General features: G+C 38.0%; 1 protein-coding gene across 2 annotated transcripts; it reads left to right on the forward strand.

Moving 5' to 3' along the window:
• Positions 1-155: 155 nt before the first annotated feature.
• LOC137098486 (coiled-coil domain-containing protein 178) lies at positions 156-19,843 on the forward strand. 2 transcript variants are annotated; one of them, XM_067474737.1, is made up of 20 exons: positions 156-1,273; positions 1,482-1,602; positions 4,715-4,851; positions 4,957-5,012; positions 5,099-5,178; positions 5,313-5,507; positions 5,639-5,859; positions 6,929-7,071; positions 7,766-7,919; positions 8,006-8,101; positions 8,317-8,453; positions 8,620-8,803; positions 9,801-9,863; positions 9,996-10,124; positions 10,203-10,316; positions 10,520-10,665; positions 10,877-11,036; positions 13,401-13,550; positions 16,086-16,220; positions 18,513-19,843. In XM_067474737.1, the coding sequence occupies exons 2-20, from the start codon at positions 1,545-1,547 to the stop codon at positions 18,648-18,650; spliced, it is 2,496 nt and encodes an 831-aa protein (XP_067330838.1). In that variant the 5' UTR covers positions 156-1,273; positions 1,482-1,544; the 3' UTR covers positions 18,651-19,843. The 2 variants fall into 2 exon arrangements, with proteins under 2 accessions (XP_067330838.1, XP_067330839.1); XM_067474738.1 differs by lacking the exon at positions 156-1,273 and having other exon boundaries at positions 1,298-1,602.
• The last annotated feature ends 4,964 nt before the right edge of the window (positions 19,844-24,807 follow it).

The following is a 24,807-nucleotide window of genomic DNA, read 5'->3' on the forward strand; positions in this document are numbered from 1 at the left end:
ATGTGGCCTTCACGATGACGTAATGCGGGATCTCTTCACTTGCGTCAGCCTGCTTCGGCTGCAAAATATGAAAGTTTGATATAAAACAGAGTTGGAGATGGTAGACAGAAAAAAACAGATATATGTGTTTTTCATTCATATCCTCAAATAGTCAGTTGCTAGCTGAAGCACTTTTTTGTTGTAGCTTGGAGGATGACGTCATGCAGATAAAACGTGTTTGTTATTGTTTGTTAACAAAATGAGTCATTAAGTCTAGTAGAAAGAACCACATTTACATCAAACCTTTACACCATACAATATTTTACCATTTCTATTGTAACTAAATACATTTCTGCACATTTTGTGAAACTACTAACTCGTATAATATATAAGTCATTTTCTTCCGTGGTAGAACAATTTGAATCAACACATAATAATGCTTAGATAGTCAAATACAGTATTAGCTGTGAGCCTTGACCTTGCATAGGTTTTTGCAACCACAAGATTCTAAGTTTGTTTTTTTTTATGTAATGATAATTAACACAAACATGTCAAATTTTTGCTGAGCTGGGATTGTATAAAAATACAGCAGCGTGTTTCCATCTATTCTCAGTGTTAGAGTATAACTAGGTACATTTACCCAGGTACTTATTAATTGTGTTCCCTATTTTCTGCTTCCTTTTGTTTTCTACTATATGAATATTGATACTTCTTCCATCAGTCTTCATTCTAATTGTTTTCTGTTAGTGTGTACACATTGCAGTTTTTTACACATGGCAAAGGACCTTCACTTTCACTGTTAAAAATAGCCATGACTAAGGTAATATGTATTTACCCTTATCTTTATTTTTTTAAAGTAACTGTTCTTTTACTCCATTAATTTGCAAAATATGTCTGTTTTGATACTAAACAAGCAGCAAACGCCTCACATTGCGGCTATTGAAAATCACGGTTGTCCGATGTTCTTGAACGCAACGTAGTCTCTTCAAAGCGCAGCCCCTTGTTGCCTAGCAACCGCCACAGAAGATTGACAGCAACTTCAGTGACTCCATTTGGGGAAAACTTCATTAAAAAGCAACTTTCTACAGGATGTAGACGGGCTGTGGAAATGTGAAAGACCTCAACATATCAAACAGGCAAAACTCATTTAATACGGCTAACGTAAAGCCGATACCCAGCCAGTTTTAGCTTTCACTTTCTGTCATGACGACGACCCCCCCGGACTCATTAATTTGTTATGAGCCAAGTTAATTAAACGTTAACGTAACGTTAGCTAAAGGACCGGAAACCATAGGTGAGTGAACGTCTCGCTAGTAAACTTTAGCTCGGAATATAGTTAGCTTCGTCAACTTTGTCCACAAGTTTCACGACATTATTCAGCGCACAGTATAACGTTAATACCCAGTGTTCCAGTATATTTACCTTGAAGATGGTGTTTTAGTTAGTTCATGGGGGATAAGTTACTGTCTAACATAACGTCAGATGTATCTGCTTTTCCACAGGGCGGTGACTTTTGCCTTGAAAATCAGTGATCTTGTCAGTATTTCTACTGCAAAGTTAGAGCAATGCCAGACGTTAAACCCCTCAGATTTCCATCAAGGGAAGCACAATCTAATCCACAAGGTGAGAAGAGGGATTAAGTTAACTAACTAGCGTCTTAGTCAGGTAGTCAGTCAGTCAGTTAGTTAGTTAATTAGTTATCTGGTTTTATAATTGCGGCTGTTTTCTGGCGACAATTCAGTTTAGATTAGGTTTTGATTTTTAATGTATTGGACAGAATAATGTGTGGCAGATTTAATCAATAATCAACCATGTAATTTCACCTCCCATTTGGCTTTCTGATCAGGCTTTGTTTGTATTTTAAAACCTGCCTACAAAGTGTGCTGCATGTCTCTAATTCCTCACTGCTGCAACTGAAATCATTTTTTTTTTTTGTACTGAGCTAGTTATCACTGTTTGCGTTTATGAAACATACAATAAATAAAAACAAAACTTCAGGTCAGATTTGGGTGTTGATACTGTTACGTTCGTAAATTTCAAGCAATTCTATTGGCTTTGAAAAGATTTCATTGTAATGCACATTTAAACGTCTTTGTTCTTTTCTTCCCAATTTTGGCAACTTTTTAAGATATACCCATCTAAAAGATGAGGGATTACACTGGGAAAAAACACCTCTAGTGTTCTCTTTGTGCACTTTTCTGTGACCAGTTTGCAAAGACACACTTGAAACACAGTGAACCTATGTAGACAATGAAAGTCGATCAAAATTAAATGGACCAGTGTGATCACCTACATGATTCATTTTAGCAACGCTAATGTGGTGGCATGTTGTGTGCAATGTTGCCCTGCTAAGGTTTGAGCATCTGCACAACACAGAATGATTAAAAATAGTGAATCTGAATAATCACAGGGCTATTCAGTGATGTTTAAGGAATGTCCCTGTGTCTCTTCACCAGGGGTCACCAATATGGTGCCTGTGGGCACCAGGTAGCCCGCCCCGGTAGACCCCTGCTCTACACATAATGGCAGAGGCTAAAAGGCACCTGATTGGGCCTCAGACTCACATGGACTTGCTCTGAGGCTCTAATATACTCTGCCAGTGTGGTTTAGAGCTAGTCAGACTCACTAATATATTGCCTTACCTTCATTCCTCATCTGTTTCTTTCAGCGTGTATTATTCATCTAAACTCTTCCAACAACAGATGGCCTTCATTTTGGGCAAATCTTAAATTTTTTTCTCGACTCTGTCCATTTTTGGTCTGAGTCAACTACCTCACTAGCCATTCTACTAATTAATGGGGCATTGTGACAAGATAACTATTCCTCAGCTAGTTCCAAGTATAGGTTCGTTACCTACCTACAGTATTTCTCAGTAATTAGCGTAGCACTTTATCTGCCAGTCTCTTTGATTTTGCTTATAACTCTACTTGGTGGTTTTGCTCTGTCTTGCTGCACACATTTGATTTCAATGAATACTTCAATGAAGGGGACCATTAACTACCCTGTGCATTTAATACTGTCCTTAAAAAGCGGCCTGGCAACGCCAGATGTCAATTTTATGGCAAAAAGCCTGGTGGTGAGAATCACACCAAGGTTTGTAATGCTTAAAGATACTATATATTGTGGATGTGTAGACACATTGGTTTCCAAAGAGAATCGGTGATACTCACGCCTTACAAGGTGTAGCTTAGAATAGCTCAAAACCTAAGCGTTGCTCCTGCTAAGAACCACTTAATTTTTCCAGTTGGCACCTGATGCCTTGGTGGCAGAACAGGATTTCTCGTTTACCGAGGCTTTATTGTAGACACAATACTAGGCTGCCCCTGTAGCTTTCAAGCACCAGCCATTGAAAAATTTGGCCCGGAACCTTAGGAAAGAGACAGAAGGAGAAAAGGAAGACTGAGAAACAACTGTCTGAGATATGGGCAAAACATTCCCACATGTAATTATAACCGGGACAGAAAAGGGAGAAAGAGCTGTGTCTCGTCATTGTATTAATACCTACTGATCAAAAGCCCTTATTTGCTATTTAGCCAATATATGGTTAAAGTTCCTGCCTCTATGTATTTTATAAAATAAATCCCCCAAATAACGAGCCCTACTTGTAAAGCATTCGAATGTTAATATGCATACTGGAATACTGGTTTTTAATTTTCAAATGAACACAGGTCACTGTAGCATTCACAATATATTGTATTTGTTTGTATATGTTCAGGATAAGATCATGGACAATTGAAAATGTATTTAATGTATGTATGTTTGTATGTATAAACAGCTCTCTCTCTCTCTCTCTCTCTCTCTCTCTTTCTCTATCTCTCTCTCTCTCTCTCTCTCTCTCTCTCTCTCTCTCTCTCTCCCTCTCCCTCTCTCTCTGTCTATGTTTAGTTTTACAGACCATCCAATTAAAAACGAATTACGTTTAACTTAACGTCTATCTTATGCAGTGGCTTAGCATTATTCAGGAGTGAGAAGGTACAACAAGCTTTAAGGGACATTTTTGTTTTCCAAACTTTGCATTATTAACAAGCAACATATTGAAGTTCTGAGCAAATATTAATTCCAAACTATACATATTATTTGTAATATAATCCTAACTGATATACAAAGCTAAATTGTAACCAGTGTTTGCTGTGGTATTCATTCACATACTCATTGAAGATTCATACATATTGAAAACCAACTGTACGTGATCCGCGTCCTAGTGATAGATGTTGGTCTTTAATAAGTTTTAACATTTTGAATTTGCCTAAAGGTTGTTTTTCTTATGAATAAACATTCTAATGTACAATGATATGAACAATACTTTTCCAAAAGTAGTGATTTCCCAGACATGTACAGTATGTTCAGCACCGGTGTTACTGTCCCCCTTTGATCCGCCAGATGGCGCACTTTCACCACTAAGAATTGTGCCCTTGGGTTTATCTTAAGACATTGGAGTTAGATGTCTCTGCTCTTTTACCGATGCTTCCAATCTTTTGCACACTGAGTGCAATCATAAGCAAAGGGAATGTAAAGAACCACAGAGCATCTCTTACACCTGAATTACATTTATTTAGTTACTTTCAAACTTAACTTATAATAACTGAAGGGTGGATGCTTATTCCAGAAAATTGATTTTTTTTTTTTATCATCAAGACATGGTTCCATATAAAATTCTATTAATTATCTTAAAACAATTGTAATAAACTAGAGGTTTTTTTTTTTTTACAGATTTTAATATTTTGTGTTTCTTAAGATCAAGCAGATCTTCAGCTTGTCTGTACTGGCAGACGTCGCACTTGTGCTTTGCTCAACAGTCCCTTACCCTGTGTCAACAATGCTATTTACCATATTCGGGAGATTAGGATGACTGTGGAAAGTTGGTTTCAACAGGTAAATTGATGTTTAGACGTGATCAAACCCAACCCCCATTCTGAGACTGGTGGGAGTAAATTTAAAAGCTTAATTTTTTCCTTTTTTTTTCATGTCTTATACCAGTATGGAAAAAATCAGTTGCACATTGATCAAGAGAAGAAGTACAGTAAAACTTTAAGGTAGAGTATTATAATGTTTTTGTTTCATGTTTATTTATTCTGTATGACATAAAAGTATGAATATGAATTTCACTTATTTGAAACAGACTTCAGTCCAAAGACTCAGATACTGAATCAGTGACATCTACAGAGTTGTTTGTTGAAGGCATCTCAATTAGTGCAAGAGGTGATGAAAACACTTTTACTATGTGTTAATTCATGAGATTATAATAATAATTGCAAAAATAGTTTAATTGCAGATTGGTTTACTTGCTGATGCTTTTGTATATTAACCTGACTATTATGGATTCTGTCTTTCAGAAAGTTCCCCATTGTTAAAGAAAATAAATGATGTCCTTGTAGAGGTTGTGTATCTGATTGAGCGGCTGGAGGCTGATCGGCAGTATGCAGAGGAAGCTATCCTCAAAGAAAAGAGAAGAAAACGATTTCTGGAGAATAAAGTTGATAGTATTTCATTGTGGAAGCAGAAGGAGCATGCTTTGGTTGTCCAAAAAGGTCAGTGACTAAAAGGTGTTTTGTCATTTGTTCCCAGACCTCTTTCTATTAAAGTATTGTAATTCCATCATCCCTCACCCCTAGGAACAAACTTTTTAACTCCCTTTTTTTTTTTTTTTTTTTTTTTTCAGAGCATGATGCTAGTATCAGAGACATCACTGAGCTGAAGTGGCAGCTAAAAGTAGAAAGAGGGAAAACTGACCATATTCAGGATAAATTGTCACACACTGAGTTATTGAACCAGCAGTTACATGAGAACATCACCTTTTTCAAAAAGCAAATTCCCATTGTGAATGAAAACCTGGGCTTCCAGAGGGGCATCATAAAAGAAATCAACACTGCACAAGAAGAGGTAGCTTCTAATTAGATTTATTCCATTACCCTGTTTATAACTTTAAATGCACAAAAGCTGTAAATGTCTGTTTGTAGTTTTGTAGTTTAAACTCAGTCTTTGTTGGAAGATTAGGTATTATTTTGGTATTTTTGCTCAGTTTATTGTGAACACAGTCCTGTTGTGTTACGTTACAAAATGTAATTCTCTAATCAGATGAGGTTAATGTGCTTATGGCTGAATGTGCAAAACCTCCTAGTCCCACATTTACATTTTGGTTACTCCCTGGTCCCTGGAACCTGTCTTTACAACAGTAGTGTAGTTCCATACAATGCTAAACCGCAGATTATACTGTGGTTTATACATACTGGTGTATTTTTACATTAGCATGTAACCACAGTCAAATATGCATCATATTATTTTCAGTTTCTTTTCACAGAGTAGCTGTATCTCATTCACCCACAAGTAGCATGGCAGAAGGAATTTGACTATTTCTAGGTCTAGTATACACGCAGTACTTTCTAGAATCAAATCTCTCTGTTTGAACAACTGGTTGGACTTCCTGATCCCCCAGAAATGAATTCTAATAACTCCGAAGATTCCTTGACTTATTATGTAGCTTATCTGTTATTTCTTTAATTTACGACAGAATGAATCTACATCTAATGACATATAGCTTTACAGCTGAGTCTGTAGGCTTAATGTGTACATGCAAATATGCCATTAATGTGAAATGAAGAGAAGGATGATATTAAGAGACAGCGGGATCATCATGCAGCAGGACACCTTTACCTAAAATGAAACCCTAAATTGACTCTTAAAACAAATAACATCCTGACAGTTCTGAAGATCTTAACACTGGTTTAATGTTGGGATTTCCAGATTTTTTAAGTTTTGTATAGGCTAAGAAAAGCTGTAAATGTATTTGTAGCGTGTAGCCATTGTGCTGCTTGTAGCAGGGGCTATCTGTATGCTATGGGAGGCTGGACCTGCAAAGTGTGACTTGATAACAATAACTTTATGAAGTTGTTCAGAAATCATTGTTGGATATGGATAATATTGAGTTTCTAACACCCTCTCCCTTTTCTAGGCCGATGAAGTTTACTTAAGTACACAAAGGCATCTCGTAACGATTCAGAAAGAATTTGAAAAGATGGAGCAGGATGCCAACAATGAAAGGAAATCTCTGGATAACGTGTTGTTGGCACTGAAAAGTCAGTTGGCTAACAGAATGTAAGTATTTACTGTAACTGTGAACTGCATGTTCACCCAAGACCCAAGAAAAGAAAAACAAAATATATGAATTTCTTTCCTCATTTTCTACTTCAGTTATTATAAATTAGTAGTAATTCCAGAACGATCCGTACTCAGTATCCCCAGTTGCTTTCAACTTGAAATATTAGGACATGAGCGGAATTCTGTACTTTGTTGTGACTGCTATTTATTTGTCTGTAATTACTTTTATTGTGATTTTGCTATTTCAAAACACTTTATTGAGATTTTTAAGTTTTATGTCGGTACCAAGGAAATCAGAAGCACCTTGGGTACATAAGTGTATAAAGACGAATGGATTTATCCCAATAACCACACACATAGTTAATGAACATTTCATCAGATGTTATTTTTCATTAAGGTGTTTTGTATGTAGGATTATTACAGCTCCATGAAATATGCTGTCTTTTTCACAGGATGGCTACTGTTTATCAACTTTCTGTATCAAGCGCAGATTCATTACACTACTTCAAACTTTAATATAGCATTTTAGACATTTGTGAAACTGACTACCACAATATATTACATCAATATTATCTACGATATATTGGATCTGATAATGTTGTGGTCAACATACTGTGATGGAAATGCATTGTGAGTTTCTATGTGATTACACCAACTTAATAATGAACAACAATGTCTTTTTTTCCTGCAGAAATGATTTAAACCAGTTGATGAAGCTTGATGAAGGTCTATGTGCTGAAAAAAAAGAGGCTGAAAAAACAATCACTCTTACAGAACAAAAGTGCACAACCATGATGCAGTATATCCCTGAACTGATGGAACGCGAAAAAACGGAAAAAGAGCAGGTAACTGATAGTGACCACATTTACACTTTTTATTCGTCACGAGTATACAGAATAGTCATAGTCCTGTTTTCCCCCTTTTGTTACAGATTTTGCAGTTGAAAGTTCAAATTGATGATGAAATACAAAACAATTCTAAATTAAAAAAGAAACTAATTGCATTGCGAGAGGACATAGTGAGAACTGTAAGTATTGTCCACATACCCTCCAAAAAAAGTCGTAATCGCAGATTGCTACTTTTGTGTCTTTATATTTTATTGGCTAAAACATGGAGGCAGCTGCCAAGATTTGACTTGCACTAGCGTTATGCATGCTAGTAATGTTTGAATTCATGGCACTGAAGGGTGTTTTGGATAAGTGCATCCACTCGATGGCATTCTGTATGTTGTTTTGTCTACAGAAACGTGAGGGGGAAGCAGAGGTATCCGGCACTCAACTGCAGCTTCAATCAAAACATGATGCTTTTGCACCTCTCCGTAAAGAAAACATAGAGTATGAACAGAATATAGAAGACTACAAGACAAAAATTTCGGAGAGGTAAAGCATCAAAGTCAAAACATCCTTAACTGGATTTTTTTTTTTTCTGTTTACTGTTTTCTTGGCCACATATGTGTGTTTACCATTACTTTATTATGTTATATTTTGTGTGTGTGTGTGTGTGTATGTGTGTGTGTGTGTGTGTGTGTGTGTGTGTGTGTGTTAGCAAGAAAGCAGTGAAGCAGATGCGTGAGGAGAGGAAACAGATGCTCCAGAAAATCATTGACAATGACGAGCAGTGGGAAAAGGCCAAGGAGGAAGTGACCCAAGTTATAGCCCAGCACAGTGTAACCCAGGCTAAGCTGGAAGAGCAAGAGCAGCTCACCTTCATGGAAGATCAGAAAGCCAGGGTCAGTTGCACCATATGTACATGTTCTGTGTATGGCTAGAATGTAAATACGTATTTGGACAAATGCACATTTTTTCTTTTTGCGGATTTAGTTTTCAACAAAATGAATACCTTTCATTTTTCCTTGAAAATAATCTATAAAGAAGAAGACTTCATGTTTATAACCCCAGAGAATTCAGCACATTATTCAAACCTCTGGCAAACTTCAAAAACAGAAGGGCAGGTTTCAGTTCACAAAACATACAAAAGGAAACTGGTAGAGTTCTTAACACGATATGTATTGGTGAGGTAAAAAAACAGTCACAAAGTTTTGTGTTATGTATTTTTGGCACATTGGCATATATTGATGATTTTAAGTCAAATTACACAATATTCCAAATTTACCTAAAGCGTGTACTCAAATTCAACTGTCTAGATGACATTGCATTATTTATGAAATATATCATACTGTACTGCCAAAGGAACACAACTAATTGTCAGGGTCAAAAATATTATATTTTTTTGTAATAATGAAGACTAAAGGCAGTGAAACCCACAAACAAGCAAGAGGTGAATGTATATAGAATATAATATAGCTTTTATACCTATTGGCACTCAAAGCACTTTACACTGCCTCTCATTCACCCATTTGGACTCAATCACACACACGCTCACTCCCCGATGGGGGAGCTGCTATGCAGCTGACCAACACTCAACAGGACCAACTAAGTTGGGGTTCAGTGTCTCAGCTGCTTAAGGACACTTTGACCAGAGGAGATCAGGGATTGAACCAACAACTATGTGATTGGTGGACAACCGCTCTACCTTCCTGAGCCACTGCGCCCCTTCTTGTGCCATAGTAGCAGCAGTAGCAGCAGTGAAGGTCCAGGAGTGCAGCAGTGCAAAATCCTACAGTCTAGTTTGTACATATATATTGTGTGTGTCGCATTTTGTAAGAAAATGAGAAAATACCACCTTTTTTCTCCAGTGTTATTCAGTGCCCTTTCTATACTCTACAGAAAGAGATTGAAAGCCTGAGAAAAGATCTGAAGGGTCAGATGACTACCCTGCAGCTACTGAAGGTAATAACAAAATTGTGATTTTAAAAAAAAAAAGTTGATTTAAAGGTAATTTTCACTCATATGACTGTACCTTATTCATTTTTACTGCATGCTAATGTTTTAAGAATAAACTGTAATGCCATTCTGCCCCAGGATCAGTGTGCGAATATTGAAGAAGAAAGGATAAGACAACAAAGGAGCTCTGCACTAACTAATGAAAAACTTCAGAAAGAATTTAAAGAGTCATCTTTAGCAACAAAAGCTCTGGAGACAAAAATTGAGGTACTAATGAAAGTTTTAAATGAACAATCATTGTCTTGTCTTGAAGATATGAATCCGATTTCTTTTTGGTTTTTAAAGAATATCAAGAAATTGACAACAAATTTGGAAAGGATTCAGAGTGAGCACAGAAACACGTTACTCAGTCTTGAAAGGGAGAAAAAACTCAAACATGACTACCTCAAAGCTGCACAGGTAAGAAAAGAAAAGTGTCTAAAATTATTCTTCTCGAGTCAAAGAACTAGTTGCTAAGTCAGGTTCATTCTGTAAAGTTCACTGAGCACCAGACTAGCCACAAATATTTATCATGCGATTGTTCTGTTGAACAAAGTAATCTCTTGGAGCAAAATATAGTTTCTTGACTTTTTTTCAGCATTCATGGTACTTGATGTTTGCAGAATTTACACACTGCTACTATAAAGAGATATGACAACACTCTTGGCAAGATTAGTGACATTACAAAGAAGACCAATGAATACCAGGATGCTGCGGCTAAAATGGAGAAGATATTTGAAAGCATGCCAGAAGCCACTGCAGAACTTGAGTAAGATTTATTAATAACTGTTTAAATCAAGAAAAGAAGTATGATGTTTTTTGGAATGGGCTGACTAATGTTGGCTCTTTTGAAAAGAGAGAAATTAAACCTTTTCTTTAAAACATAATGTTACGCATTTAACTTTTTTTTTCTAAAATTTTTAAGGAAAAATCATTTTTAGAAGAATAATCCCATGCTCTGTGTTTGATTTCTCCTACAGAAGTGTGTTTGATGTGGTGGATTTCAAAAACAAATCAGCTGCTCTCATAATGAGCACCTTGCAGTCTGATATTAATAACTGCCAACAACGAACACAGCGATCCATGCAGACACACACTGCTCATTTTATGGCAAGAAAGAAAGAAATGGGAAAAACCAAGGTAACATAATGTTGTTCAGTATAACTCTCTGTAAATACACAACTTCTTTGTCAAATGCCTCGAAATCAGAGACAAGCTGGAAAAAAAACCAAAAAAAAAAAACATCTCATTGTTTATTTGTTTGTGGATTAGTGTCAGCACATTGCTTGTCACAATACTTCCCTTAAGATGCAGAGAAAAGAGCTGTGTGCAATTAAAATTACAAGCCATGGTCAATCTTGTTTAAGTGCTTTTCCCACAAATGACAACTCACTGTTGTTATAGTCTTTTGTCTGGACAAATTTGATGAAGCGTGTCGTGGTAAGATGCTGTGCCTTTTTTTTGTTACCTGTAGGCCAGCATTTCCAATAGCAATTTTAATGTACAGTTCACAATATCAAATAGCCATATAGTCTGGACTTTGTCATATTAATGTCAAAAATAGACCCTTGTAAAAACATGAGTGTATTGTGCACAAAATGGCATGTGTTCCAACACTCCTTTGTAAGAGAAACCCCTATTTATTGTAAGGTTTTCATCTGCAGGATTATCAGCCCCAGCCAGAGCCTCTTTGCTGATGGGGGTTTCACATGGCTTATCTAATGTGAAATCGCCATGTGGTATATAGTTTCATTAAACGGTGATCAAGAATGCATTAGTTCAAAACAAGAAAAGGCAATGGAGCTTAAGCCGCCATGCATCCAAGTGCAGCAACTTTAAAGAAGTTGTTGGCGTGAGACAATTTAAGAATTAGAAGTCTTCCTCATAGACACAACTCCCATTAGCCAGATAAAAGTTAGCCATGCAAAAAAGGGTTTAGTCTTTTCACTTGACGAAATAAGATGATATAACAACAATACTCCTCACCTAATAAAAAGATCACAGAGAGTCTGAAGTTCGAAGAAAATTGGTCACTTTAATCACTGGGACCAATATTAACCACACATAATGTCGACATTAGCATAACATAATAAGAAGAGTGTGTGTTCAAAAGTCACAGTGCATGAAGCAGAATGGTTAGACAATTTTAAATATCAGAATTCTTATAAATATGCTGAGCCATACTGTACTCCCACCAGCTCTTTTTATCAGCCCCTCTTTGAAACAGACACCCATACAGGTTAGTATAACTGCAGTAATGGCCTGATTGAAGTTTGTATATGGCTGAATTCAGAAAACTGCAGATGGATACGTCAAGTTTCTATAGGTCGACCTACAGTAGGAATTTCTGCTCATCTTCATTTATTCCATACTGTACGTGAGAGGGTTTCAGCTTTCATACATGCACCTATTTTTTGATTTAATCACAGCTTGTCGTTTGGTGAGGACAAACTAAACAATGCAAACTGCCTACGTTATCAGTTTCTTATGGGCAATGAAGTGTAATTTGTTCCATTTACACTTCACAACAGCATCAGATGGGCTTTGTCAGTGCTGCATGGAGTAATTAAACCTGAAATCAATAGCAGGCATTTGTCATGTTTACAGCCCCTCTTTCTGCTGGGTTAAACTCATCACTTTAGTGCTGTTCTGTTTTACTGCAGAGACACACTTCATTATGTCTGCAGGTAGAGTTGAGATATTCACCAGCTACATATCCAGTGCTTGGGAAACATTGTTCAAATGAAAAAGGGACACGTAGAAACATATACTCACAGTGATTTATCTGCACGATTTCCTAGGAGAGAGTGCATCATTGTATTCCTCTTTATTATGTTGCTTTAATCAGCAGCAACAAATTCTACTGAACACACACAAAGAGGTCAGTGCTACAAATAAAGTATCTTATAAATGATCCATATGGTGTTAGTTTGCAGCATGTATAGTCCTGTATATTGACTGCAGTTCACTTTGCTCTCTTGGGTATGTTTACATGACAGAGCCATGAAGAAATTGATTCTGTATATGTGACCATACATCATGCATTTTACATCTGTACTGTACATCATGCTGCCTTAGCAGTTGTTCTCCTGCTACTGTATCCGCGGTCCAATACAAACATATTGATAAAACTTTCTTCATATTAAGACAAGTAAATGTGTGTGACTCAAACTGTAAAGTTTCATGTTTAAATATGAGTAGGCTCTGATCCAATGGTATTGATGTTTTCAGTATCAGCTACTGTACATGTATTCCCTCATACAGCTGTTAGTGCAACAATATTTCTTGATCTGGGTTTTATGCTGTAAGGTATGTAGAATTATCAGAATCAGGATTTGGGGACAAAAACTCAGTTCAATGTCTCACTATTGACTGTCATAATTCAGTGTAGCTCTATTTTTTTTTTTTTTTTTTGTCATGGTAATTATTTGAAAGCTAGTGTAAACACATTTTTTTCACCTTTATTGCTTTACCTAAACCTCTTTCCCTCTTGTATGTGTGTAGGAAGCTCTAAAAATGGCACTGGGGGAAAATAAACGGCTGTCCGAGGAGTACGAAAATCTTAAGAAGGTCCTCATGGAGGCCAGACAAAAGGCAGTGACTGCACTGAGCAAGAAAAACCACGAACATAAATCTTTTCACTATTACAGACAGGTAGTACATATGTGGCTTTGATGTATTAACTTTTTGTCTTTATGCTCCACCTCCACATTTTATTCTCTCTTCTGAAATTACCCATAATTCCTGCTGTTATCTGATGTTCCTATCCCTTTATGTTCTAGTTAATGCAACTCTACTTAGCACTCAATCCTGTAACTTATCTTTGCATGGGCAGTAATTCTAAGAAGGTTTAACTGGCAACCAGTGAAGATGTAAATGCAGCAATCTAATCATGATGCCATGACTTGGAGGAGGATGATGGATGTGACATAATGTAATGATAGCTATGTATTTTTTGCCACAAAGAGGAGTAAAGCATAAGGTTGATGGTACATGTAAATACCATAACTTCTGTGCTTTCCTGATTATGTTTTTTTTTTTTTTTTTTTTTTTTGAGGTGGTTAGAGGTGAAATGTTTTATCGAGTGTTACAAATTTGCCTCCACTCACCACATCAATTGGGTAGGGATCAGTTGCAAACACAGGTTAGGATCAGCCAATGAATGTGCTGTCTGTGCTAAAATGGCATCAGAGCTCTTGACTAGTTAAGTGAGACAACTCAGCAGCATTTCCTATATTAATCTTTATAGTTTTTGACACTATTTAAGTGGAATAGAATCACACATGACAACCATAGCACCAGAAAGAAGCCACACTCCTCCTGCAATGAAAAATACATATTATTTGTTCCAAAAATGACTAATACCTTTACTTCAGCAATTCCTCATCTAACTGCATGAATGTTATCAAGTGAAAAATGCATGCAAAAATAAAATCCTGTGGACAGGATTTGCCACGCTCATGATCAAAGCCTGATTTTCTTTTACTCCGGATTCAGCCTTCACCATTTTTGTTTGTTTCAACTCTACACTTGTACAACAGCAGCCTCTCGGCTAGTGTTTTAAGCCTAAATTTAGTTTTCATAACAAGCTTATAATCAAAAAATGCTTTTTAAATGTAGATGCAGACCTATCAAATGTAATCAGATTTATTTCTTTCTTATTCCGTTTTATAAATTCCGTTGCTTTTTTGGTCTTAGTTAGTATAGAAATTACACAATGTCAATTTCCCTAATTGAATTGTTTTTAACTGGAGGCAAAAGGTAGGTTTGCATTTAACAATGTGAAAATGGTAATTTGTAAGATCAGAACATCAGTGTGAACATGTGTGTGGACAGCCCATGACCTTATTTATTATACTTGACAAAGAAACCACATAATAAGCATTTATTAAAAATCTTTCAAATATAATCTTGACAGCAGCAGCATTGCTGACATGCAGTTTAGGTGTCAAGTGTGAACTAACTTCAGCATCAGATTAAGAAAAATTATAGGCATTTAAAAACCTGGATTATACAGAACAGTGCTCGGAATTGGTCATTAAAAAACTGTTTTTTCTAGCCTTTACACTCATCCAGTACTTGGTATTCTCATGTTAACATACAGGACATAGTTCTGCCTTCACAGCTGAACTTAGTAACCTACTACATAAAGTGGCGTTGATATAAACCTGTGTAGGTGGCACGAAGTGTCATTGATACTGTACATATATCTATGCAGTTTTCAGTATTTGAAATGTGCTCTAAAAATTAGACATTGCATATATTTAACCTGTAGTCTTTGCAGCTTTAATATATGCAGTTAAGTTGAATCATCTTTATTTTTATTACAATCAAGACCTGTTTTAGGTGGGCTATCTAACAGTAGATTCTGTTTTAAATTAGGAGGAGGTCTATGTTAGGATATTACCGTAAATAATTTAAACGAGTATAAATTCATTAAAATATGCACAAGAGGTGCACTTGTCAGCATGTACCTCTTATAAAACCCCTTTTTGAATCTACTGTACATGTAAGCATAGCTTTGATTATGTGGAGGCTTTGAGCTCTTAGGGTAAACAGGGTAAACCATAAAGAGCATTCTTGTTATTGTCTTTCCTTCAGGAGCTGATGACTGAGCTAATTCGCTTTAGTTTTCAATGCACTGGGGAACACATTGCCAAGGAATGATAAGCTTTGTAGGAAGAGTAGAGAGATGGAGGGGAAAGAAAAGCAATGGCATCTATCAGAATTTAAACCTCTTTGCTTGAAACTGTGTTCAAATAATAAAGCAAGCAGCATGTCTTTCCAAGAGACTAGGAATAATTTCTGGTTTCAGTGGGGGGTTCATGACTCTGTGTGTATGTGTAAAATATGTCTTGAGGGGATTGGTATAAAGTTAAACTGGGTGAAGTAGAAATATTTTACTCATCAGCTTTGCAGTCACAGAGTTTGCCTCGGCTAGAACAAAACTGCTGAAGCATTTAGAGAAAATTAACCCCCCATCCTGGCAGCCAGATGTGACTGGATTCTGATGAGTGCACACGAGTGGGCAGAGAAACCAAGAGACTGTGAAATTCCTGTCAGGCCCGTGTACTGCAGAATGGGCTATTGACTGCTTTCTCTATTCCCCTCCATCATTCTTCTTGAACACTGCCATTAATTTCCTCTCCTGCCTTACCAATTCCTTTTCTCTGCCTTCTCTCCCCCTAGCTCTCTTTGTTGCAGAAGAGGATGCACAAAGCTTTGGTGAAATACTTCAAACAACGCAGCATCTACAGCCAGGCTGAACTGGACCGTTGCCAGGCTCTTTCTCAAGAGACCAACCAGAAAATAAAAACAGCCCAGGTATTTGTACATATACATGTAAATCAGGCTGGAAAACTGCACAAACTGTCACCATTCATTTAAATGGTAAATCCCTTTATTCAACTTTTATTCCACTCTAGGTCTTCTACCCGATGGAAGCGTATTCTGTTGCATACTACAGTAACTCTATGTTATGCTTGGCATTGTTTGAGCCTCATCCGGCTAGTCAGTTGCCTTGTGTCTTCCTTGCCAAGCAAGGGCAGTCAGGCGAACATCCATCCAAGGCTTTGTGCCTTTCTACTATGGCAGAGTTAAAGACGCCACTCTTACCTACAGTCTATACATTCACTCTGAAGATCCTAGACTGACGTGATGGATGATGTGTCTAATAGATTGCCAATGCAGTGACCCCGGGATCGGGGCTAGCTCTGCCTCTTTAGATAGCTCTGTGTACACAACACATTATGTTCAGTCACATTACATTAACATTTGAGCCTGTTTTCTGTATAGCAGGTGCGTTTCTGACCTTATGTCAATTTCTGAGTGAGTTCAGTGGACCACATGGAAGATATCTTTGTTTGCAGCTTCCCCTTTGTGAAAAGAATAACCTTCTGTCTGTCTCACAGAAGAGCAGCAGCATATTCTGCAAGGTTGAGAAGTAAGGATCTTCAATTAGAGGATAATCGGTGCCTAATCTGTGCTGTGATTTGAGATGAGGTCAAAGCGGACAGAGGGACAGTGATGAATCTTTATGAAATGTCCTGTCCAGCAATATTGCGGAGCCAGGTGCCATGCAATGCAATTGTAGATCACTTTATACCTTTTCATACACCTTTACATTAACAGCAGTGCATCCCAAATGCCTAAAGAGCCATGTTTGTTAGCATCAGTCTGTTGTTTTTGTGTTTTTTTTTATTACTTAATTTGCTCAGCAAGATTCAAATTCAGCTGACTTTCTCACATAAGCTGGAGGCAAAATATGCTTTGGTTTGATGAAAGGTTTTCCAGGGGGGGTTACCTAGTAAAAATACTATTAAGTGGTTTCTTCTCAGTTCCTCCTCCTCTGACTGCTGACAAGTTTTTTGATGGGTCTTGTCCAGACATTACAGGGAGCAGCCATGTCTCAGTGGCCCAGCCTCAAAAGGCCCCAGCAGATCACAGCTCAAGGCAGGGAGGAGTGAGGCACAGGGGGAGGAGCTATCAGAGAGCTGCAAAGTGTGAAGGACAAAAGAGCCGGTGTATTCAAGCGCACCGCACCGTCACCCGTCACAGCTCAGCACAGGGTCCATCAGAGCAGGCAGCACTCACTTTAAACAGGCTCCTCATGAACAGCCCAACTCATGGTCTATCCTCCAAAATGGGGGGGAAAAAAAAAAAGAACATAGAATCACAAAATGCACAATCTGCATGATTATCTAAATATTAGGACCTCGAATCTAGAAAGACATTCCCTGACAGTGTGCAGACAATGAGAAAATTCAATCCCATTTTGAGTAAATCAGAATTAAACACAATAAATCACCTGCCAGCTTATGAGAAAGAAATGAACAAATCAATAGAACTGATACCAGTCGTAACTGGAGTTAACCAGGCTGGGTCCTGATGAGGCCTGCACTAATCCATCATGTCCACTTAACCCCACAAGCAGAACATATGAGAGGTCAGGTTAACACTTTCACGGCTAAGGCGAGCTTGAATCAGAAGCCAAATGGCAGTTTGTTCTAAAGTAGCTGGAGGGGAGGAAGTCCGGGGAACCCTAGGGTGGGTGGGTGGGTGGGTGGGCGGGGTGGATATGGGGGGTGGCGGGCTGTCATCCTGTTACACTCCTGCCAGAACTGGCAGTTCAGCTTTGTGTTCAGTGAGTTTACACTAGGGATGGCATAATTGACAATGGCTAACAGCGGAGAGCAGTGCAGAGCCATGTTGAATGGCCAGTAATGATTGGAGCAGACGCACACTGCCCCAGTCCCAGGGGAAAGTAATCCAAGATCCTGTTTCTGATATAATTGTTAGTCAGAGAATTTCTGCATGGCTAGGCCGGTTCAGATTCCCAAGCTGGTTGACAGTGCCAGGCAGTTTAATAGAAAAACTAGATGCTGAGGTTTTTAAAACAGAAGAGCACTGAACCTGGACGCGGTTCACCAGGAGCCTGTTGTTTTCCTTCCTCGCAAAAATAAGAGCACAGCGGTAACTTTACTCTCACAATTGTACACCCGTCAGCGTGTGTGGGATGCAAAAGAAGTTAGGGCTTCGCGTTATCGCCCTTCTTACGAAACAGTGTTTTCTTAATTAGTCCCTTTTCATTTATTCTGTTTGTCCATTTTTCCACAGGATGGGTTGTCAGAAGAGATTCAGCTCATCTCAGTGTTCCTGCAATCCTTGACAGATGACTCTACTACTACTGATGATGATGCCAGGAGGAACAAACAAGCCAGTTCACATGCGACTGTGAAGATGCCTTCAGTTTAAATAGGAATGTAATTGGACATTCACCTGTACCAGACAACTTACTTACCCTAGCACGCTTCACTATTCCCCCCTCTTCACTTGCAGCAAATCCATAACAATGAAACAGGTGACTTTCATGCTGCTGTCAGGACTGATCTAATTTTAGCTGGGTGAATGATTGCAATTGGCTTTGCCTCATCAGATAATTAATCTATGTCACCATTAATTGGAAAAGAGAATAATTACAGGCAGTGTTGACAGAAATTCTACGCTTCTCCAGATTCCAAGATCTAATTACAACTAGTGAAACCCTGTGACCTTAACTAGCACTTAGTACACCTTTGCCACCTTGACCATGCCCACGTGAAGACCACTTTCTCTGGAAGAGACCCCGTTTTTGTGATCACGGCCCGCACTCTTCCACTCTCTTCACTCTCTGAAAGCTGTCTCCCTCAATCACTTTTCAATATTCAATCTTAATTTTGTGGAAGTTTAGCATTTTCAATGAGCTGGAGATGAATGATTAATGAATAAATTTAAATGCTTCATTTTGTCCATGGATCATTAGTTAAGTCCTTTGTGGGAAGGACCTGAGAAAGGAGTGAAAATTATTGAGACATTAGCCTGAAGCAATCCAGGGGTAAATAGTGTGCACAAAAGGATGTTGTGTGCACACTATCCACTAGCTTTCTAAAGAACCCTGGGGAAACACTGTTTTCAATTTGGAATCTTAACTGAATCACATTTAGTACTTGTAGAAAATTGATTTGTATTTCATTATGTTTCAACAATGCCATACTAATTGTATGCAACATTAATGTCTGCACCATATAGATTTAAATAGTTAAGTAAAAATGTTAGAGTCTAGATAAACACTTGTCTAAATAATATTCAGCTTTTAGATATTTAAACTCCAATTCAAGAAACATCAATAGGTATTGTTGTATAACTATTAAAAAAAGGGTAAAGGCTGAAATGCTTGATACTTTGATAACTTTGTTTTTTCCCCTCTTCTGTAAGTTTTCGGTTGATAGAGATGCTGTTTTTTTTTTCCTGTCAGATGCTTCTCCTGCTATAGGAAACAGAAGGGGGCAGTGTGGACACAACAACCTTAGAAGACAACATGTCAAGTACCTTAACCTGATCATAGCAGTATATCTCGAATTATTATGGTCAGGTGAAATCTCAGTTTGGGGAAAAAAGAAGTTCTTAAAACCTTTGTGGTGTGTTACATTTGAAATAAATGAATTCAAATTTCCTGTACTGTACTACTCTTTATAATTTGGTACAGTGAGAAATGCACAGTAACACAGTGCCTAATGTTGACTGCTGTCTAAGCCATAATGCCACTGGGTCTCCAAAAGCACCTTGAGAAGAAAAATGTTCAGTCTATCTTAGATTCCTATGGACTATATTGCAATATCTCAAAAGAAAATGCCTCCCTAACACATTTATCTACTCTCGTTGCATCTAATCAATCCTGTAAATAAATGAAAGTGAGCCACAACTAGATGCCATCACATTTATCTGCAGGCATGCCGCAAAGAGCACGCACCTAAATGCTGCTACTCTAAAGAGTGTGAACCGTGGAATTACTGATGGGGGCATTTTGACAGCTGAGAAGTATTTTCGTTCATGTTAGACACTTATTTTAATCAAAAATGGACGGAACATGCAGCACAAGTTTCATGGTTTTTGTATTCTGTGATACATCAAAGCTGGTTAGAAGATTCTTGTATAAAAGCATATTTTGCAAGAGACATTTGAGAAAATCTGATTTACAGGCAGCGTGATTCTCATTTTCAGCCTGGCGCCGCCATGCAGACGAGGAGCCCGTTTCGTCTGGATTCACTCCAGTGATCTCTTCTGATCATTGACGTGAAGCCAAGCGAATCAGGGCGACATTCTGCCGTCTCAAGCTAACCAAAATTCTGTTTTGAGATCTTTTTAAGAACCAGGAAAATGGAGGTGTCCACTCAAACCATCCTGTCGTTGTTCATGAACAAGTACAGAGTTGAACCATGGAGCTGATGGAGTCAAGGAAAGAATGCGAGGAGACAGAGGTGCTACTGTGTCTAAAATATCAATGAGGCAGATGCTGCCAAGTTTGGGAGCACGCAAGAGGAAACAGGTAGACATAAGAGTGGACCAGGCAGCTCTGCACTGCTACATGTTGTAGCTGGTAATATAGAATATTTGGGTCTATTTATTATTTATTTTCAACTGCTCGTGTTCATCATCATCTGCTACTAATTAATGTATAGTGTTCATGCACTGCAGTTGGATATTTGGGAATATGTTCCTTTAAAGTTTAGGCAACCACAGCATCTGTCATTCAAGTCATACTGTATGACTTAACTATACACTGGAACTGTGTGTTTGCCCAGGTGAGTCTTCAAAGTGGAACTCTGCCGAAAACATGCCAGACAAATTCATCAGTATAACAATACATGTTCCTTGTGTTTCCACACTCATTTGATTTCAAAGATATTTATCTTAACAGGATAATAATTTGTGAAAGTCTCTGACATTTGTGGCTAGCTAGCATGATAATAAATCCATGGCTTGGAACATTTTTTAGTTAATTAGAGTCAATCAATCCAAACTTTGCTCACTTACCGGTGTGAAACCGGAGTATAATGAGCAGAAATCAGCATGGTGATTGGAAAACACAAATTACAGCTGTTAAAGAGAAACTCATCCACTTTTCTTCTGTTGATGCCAATGCCTGCTGTGAGGATTTAAAATTAGCGTGGTATTCCTTTAATGGATGTTAGGGGAATGTGTTCCTCTATAATTAAAAAAACCCTTTTATATCCTCCTTGACTGAAATAACATGGGCTAATCTGATTACATGATGAATTCATAAAAAGGACGTATTGGTCAGCTGATAGTCTATGTAAACCGAAAATGCATCGTTATTGATTTTATTTTGTTCTATTAAGTTTGTTTCTATTGGAAAAATATGAGTCCAAATCACAATTACACTTGCAAGCAGCATCAGCTCTTTCTATGACAGATTAATAAATGCATTAGTTGATATATTGTTGTTCCATGCTTATAAGTAATATGAAAAAAATAAAAATAACACTGCATAATGTCGTGTGACAACGGCAGTGAGGTGGGCAGCACTGCTGCCTTGGTATTCAGATACGTGTGGGACAATTCTAGTCTCTGTGTGTCTCTCTGGTCTGGGTTACATTCATATTATTGTTGGCATATTCCATGCACCTTACATTCATGGTGTAATGATGTGAGTAATAGATTGGTGATGTTAACAGCATGCTACAAAAAAGGACCTTTATCTGATCTAGGCTCACACAGTAGAATGATATGACCTGGCTACTAGTGGCTGGATGTATATGACCTCACTGCTGGATGTAATTTTCTTTCAAGAGCTCTTGGAAAGGGAGAGCTTATGTTGTTGAGCTCATGTCGTCGGGGCTGGTAACAGCAGCTTGCCATTGTATTAATTATTGTCAGGGAATCCAAGGGGTGTAGATAATACAGAATGCACTGGTTGGTCCCATTTGTTTCACTTGTCAGTGGAGTGAATAATTGGGAGTGCTGACCATATTAGACACAGAGAATTTCTGAAAGATACGACTGAAACAGTTGCAACACAAAAGTATGGCATGGAAATTAAAAAGCTTAATGTCTGCGAATTTCAAATCAGTATGGAATAATTTCTTTGCTTCTCATTGCCAAAAGAATTTACTGAAGTTGAACTTTGACAGCAGTAATTCAGATCCACAGTGAACACCGTTTAGAATATGCTAAATGAGAGAAACTTCCATTAATATATTTTATCTTGTCCAAGCGAGATTATACATAGTATTCTAACAATAGATTTCTTTGATCCAACCTAAAAGGCAGATAAGTGTCAGATGTTGTACACTCGTAACTTTATACATGTATAAAGGCTTGAGAACTTTGATACAGTTTTAGTGGGAGAGGGTTGCTAATACAATGGGGCTCATCTTGAAATTCTCCCAAGGAATAACTATCAGTCCTGCTACAGCAGCTTCAGTGTCCCTAGGTGGCCGCGCCACTGAGCCCGTGCTCGCTCCACCGCACCCCACTCCACGCCTGCTGCCACCCTGAAGGTAGATGCATCACGCTGGGGAGAGTGCGCAACAGCAGCCCCCGTCTCCCGCCAGCCCCCAAACCTCCTCCACGGCACAGTGGCCTCCTGCGGCCCCCTACACCTCTCCAGGTCTCTACTACAGCCGTGGTCCCAACAGCACACACTCTCCCTCAGGTGAGTCTCCATACCACCTTCATGTCTCCTCCCATTTGAACTGCACAACTGATATCCTTTTGTCATTTGAGAATGGCACACACACACACTGTACACACACACACACACACACACACACACACACACACACTCCTGTGCTCACTCTGGAGGGGACACCGCCTGTTTTTCTGCTCACCTCCCGGCTGCCGGCTGACTCTCTGAGCCGTGTCTGTGGTGGCTATGCCATGTGTGGGGATCTAGGGGTTTAAAACAGCAGGCCTCCCATACTCCCTGAATGGCAAATATAAGTGCTTCCAATTTATTACACAGTGGACGTTTTTATGAATCATGTCTCACTAGGCTTGATCTGAGATGACAGGCAGGCACTAATCAGTCCAAATTTCAAAATATATGGAGAAACTATTTAATCAAATAAACAGGTGACTGCAACTGTTGAAAATCATCACAATAAATTAAAGTGCTATCAGAAATGTCACACAGTAAGTGACCCCTTCACTTTCTCCCAGAGCACATCAATTAAACCTGGGCTGCAAGTGAACACATTTTTTTCCTCTTATGTCAGAACTACTTTTGGGAGATGACAAACTAATAGAACTGTTGACACAGACTGTTAAAGCAACAGAAACAACAGAAAATGTAAACAGAAACCTCCAATCAAAACCCCTTCAAAAAAAAAAAAAAAAACATACTGTAATAAGTTTTTCATATATGAAACACAGGGAGACGGACGTTGAATCAATAAACCTATGCTACTACAATTTAGGTTTTTCTTAAATGTAACTGCTAAATGCTTTGTAAATGTAACCTCAGACCTGCACTTTGCATTAAATTTGTCTCACTAGCATCTTTCTTAAGAGGTTTATTATAGTATTTTCTTTTTTTCCTTTATAATATATTTTTGGGAGGGGAAAAAAAAAAGGCTTGGAAACTACATTACTTTTACTAAAACACAAATTACAACTTTGACTTTATAGGTTGCCATACTACACCACACTTAGTTAACAAAATATTTTACAAACAAGATGATATCACCCTCTCCATGATATTAATATGATATGTTCTCTGATCTGTAAACAGCTGGTTATCTTGCTTTTCCACGATAAGAGAAAGTGCTGAGGATTTACGCTTGGTGAGCACATTTGGGCTGAATCTTTCACACGTCACAAATTGCAGATGGGAAGCAGTGATCTTGAACAGCCGATCACATTTCCGTGACCATCTGACACCTTCCATTTAGGAAAATAATACTTTCTATCTTAGCATACCCCTCTGCAGCAGCCAGCAAAAGGAATTATGCCTGGTAGACTTTGCTATTCACAACTTCGGAGATTCTCCTTTTGTTTTGTTTCATTGCACTGATTAGATTAAATGTTCACTCTTTAATGAATTATTCAAAGCTGCAGTAACACTTTGTGTGTCTGGACATTTTTTTTATATGTTGTTACATGCACAAAATTGCAAAGTTGAAAACATGTTACAGTACATTAAAGTCATTTACACATGAAGTTGTATAGTAGATAATGGTAAAATAAGGAGCTTGCTATGTCACTGAGCTGTTAGCCAGTGGCTGAGAGCCTCGTGCACCTTTTTTTCTGTGGCACTTCTCTGCTTTAAAACTCAAAAGTGAACAACAGTATTTTAATCTCTGAGGATTTTTTTTTTTTTTTTTTATTATTTACTGTATTACCTGCCCCAGTCATTTTTACCACAATATTAAGAACAAAAGAAGGTTGCGAGTGCGTTTTACCCATAGAGGTAGATATGGTATCTGAGTTATATGACAGATAAATATGAGTCGGGTTAACTGGTACAGAGAGTTGTAAATCACTGTAGTGTGATTCTTTGTCTCAAAGGGTTTAATTAGTCTAGAAATTCTTCTCTTATCTTATGACCCCACCTTCCCTCTGCACACTGCAA

Source organism: Channa argus, chromosome 14 (genome assembly GCF_033026475.1).
Source record: "Channa argus isolate prfri chromosome 14, Channa argus male v1.0, whole genome shotgun sequence".
NCBI classification, from domain to species: domain Eukaryota; kingdom Metazoa; phylum Chordata; class Actinopteri; order Anabantiformes; family Channidae; genus Channa; species Channa argus.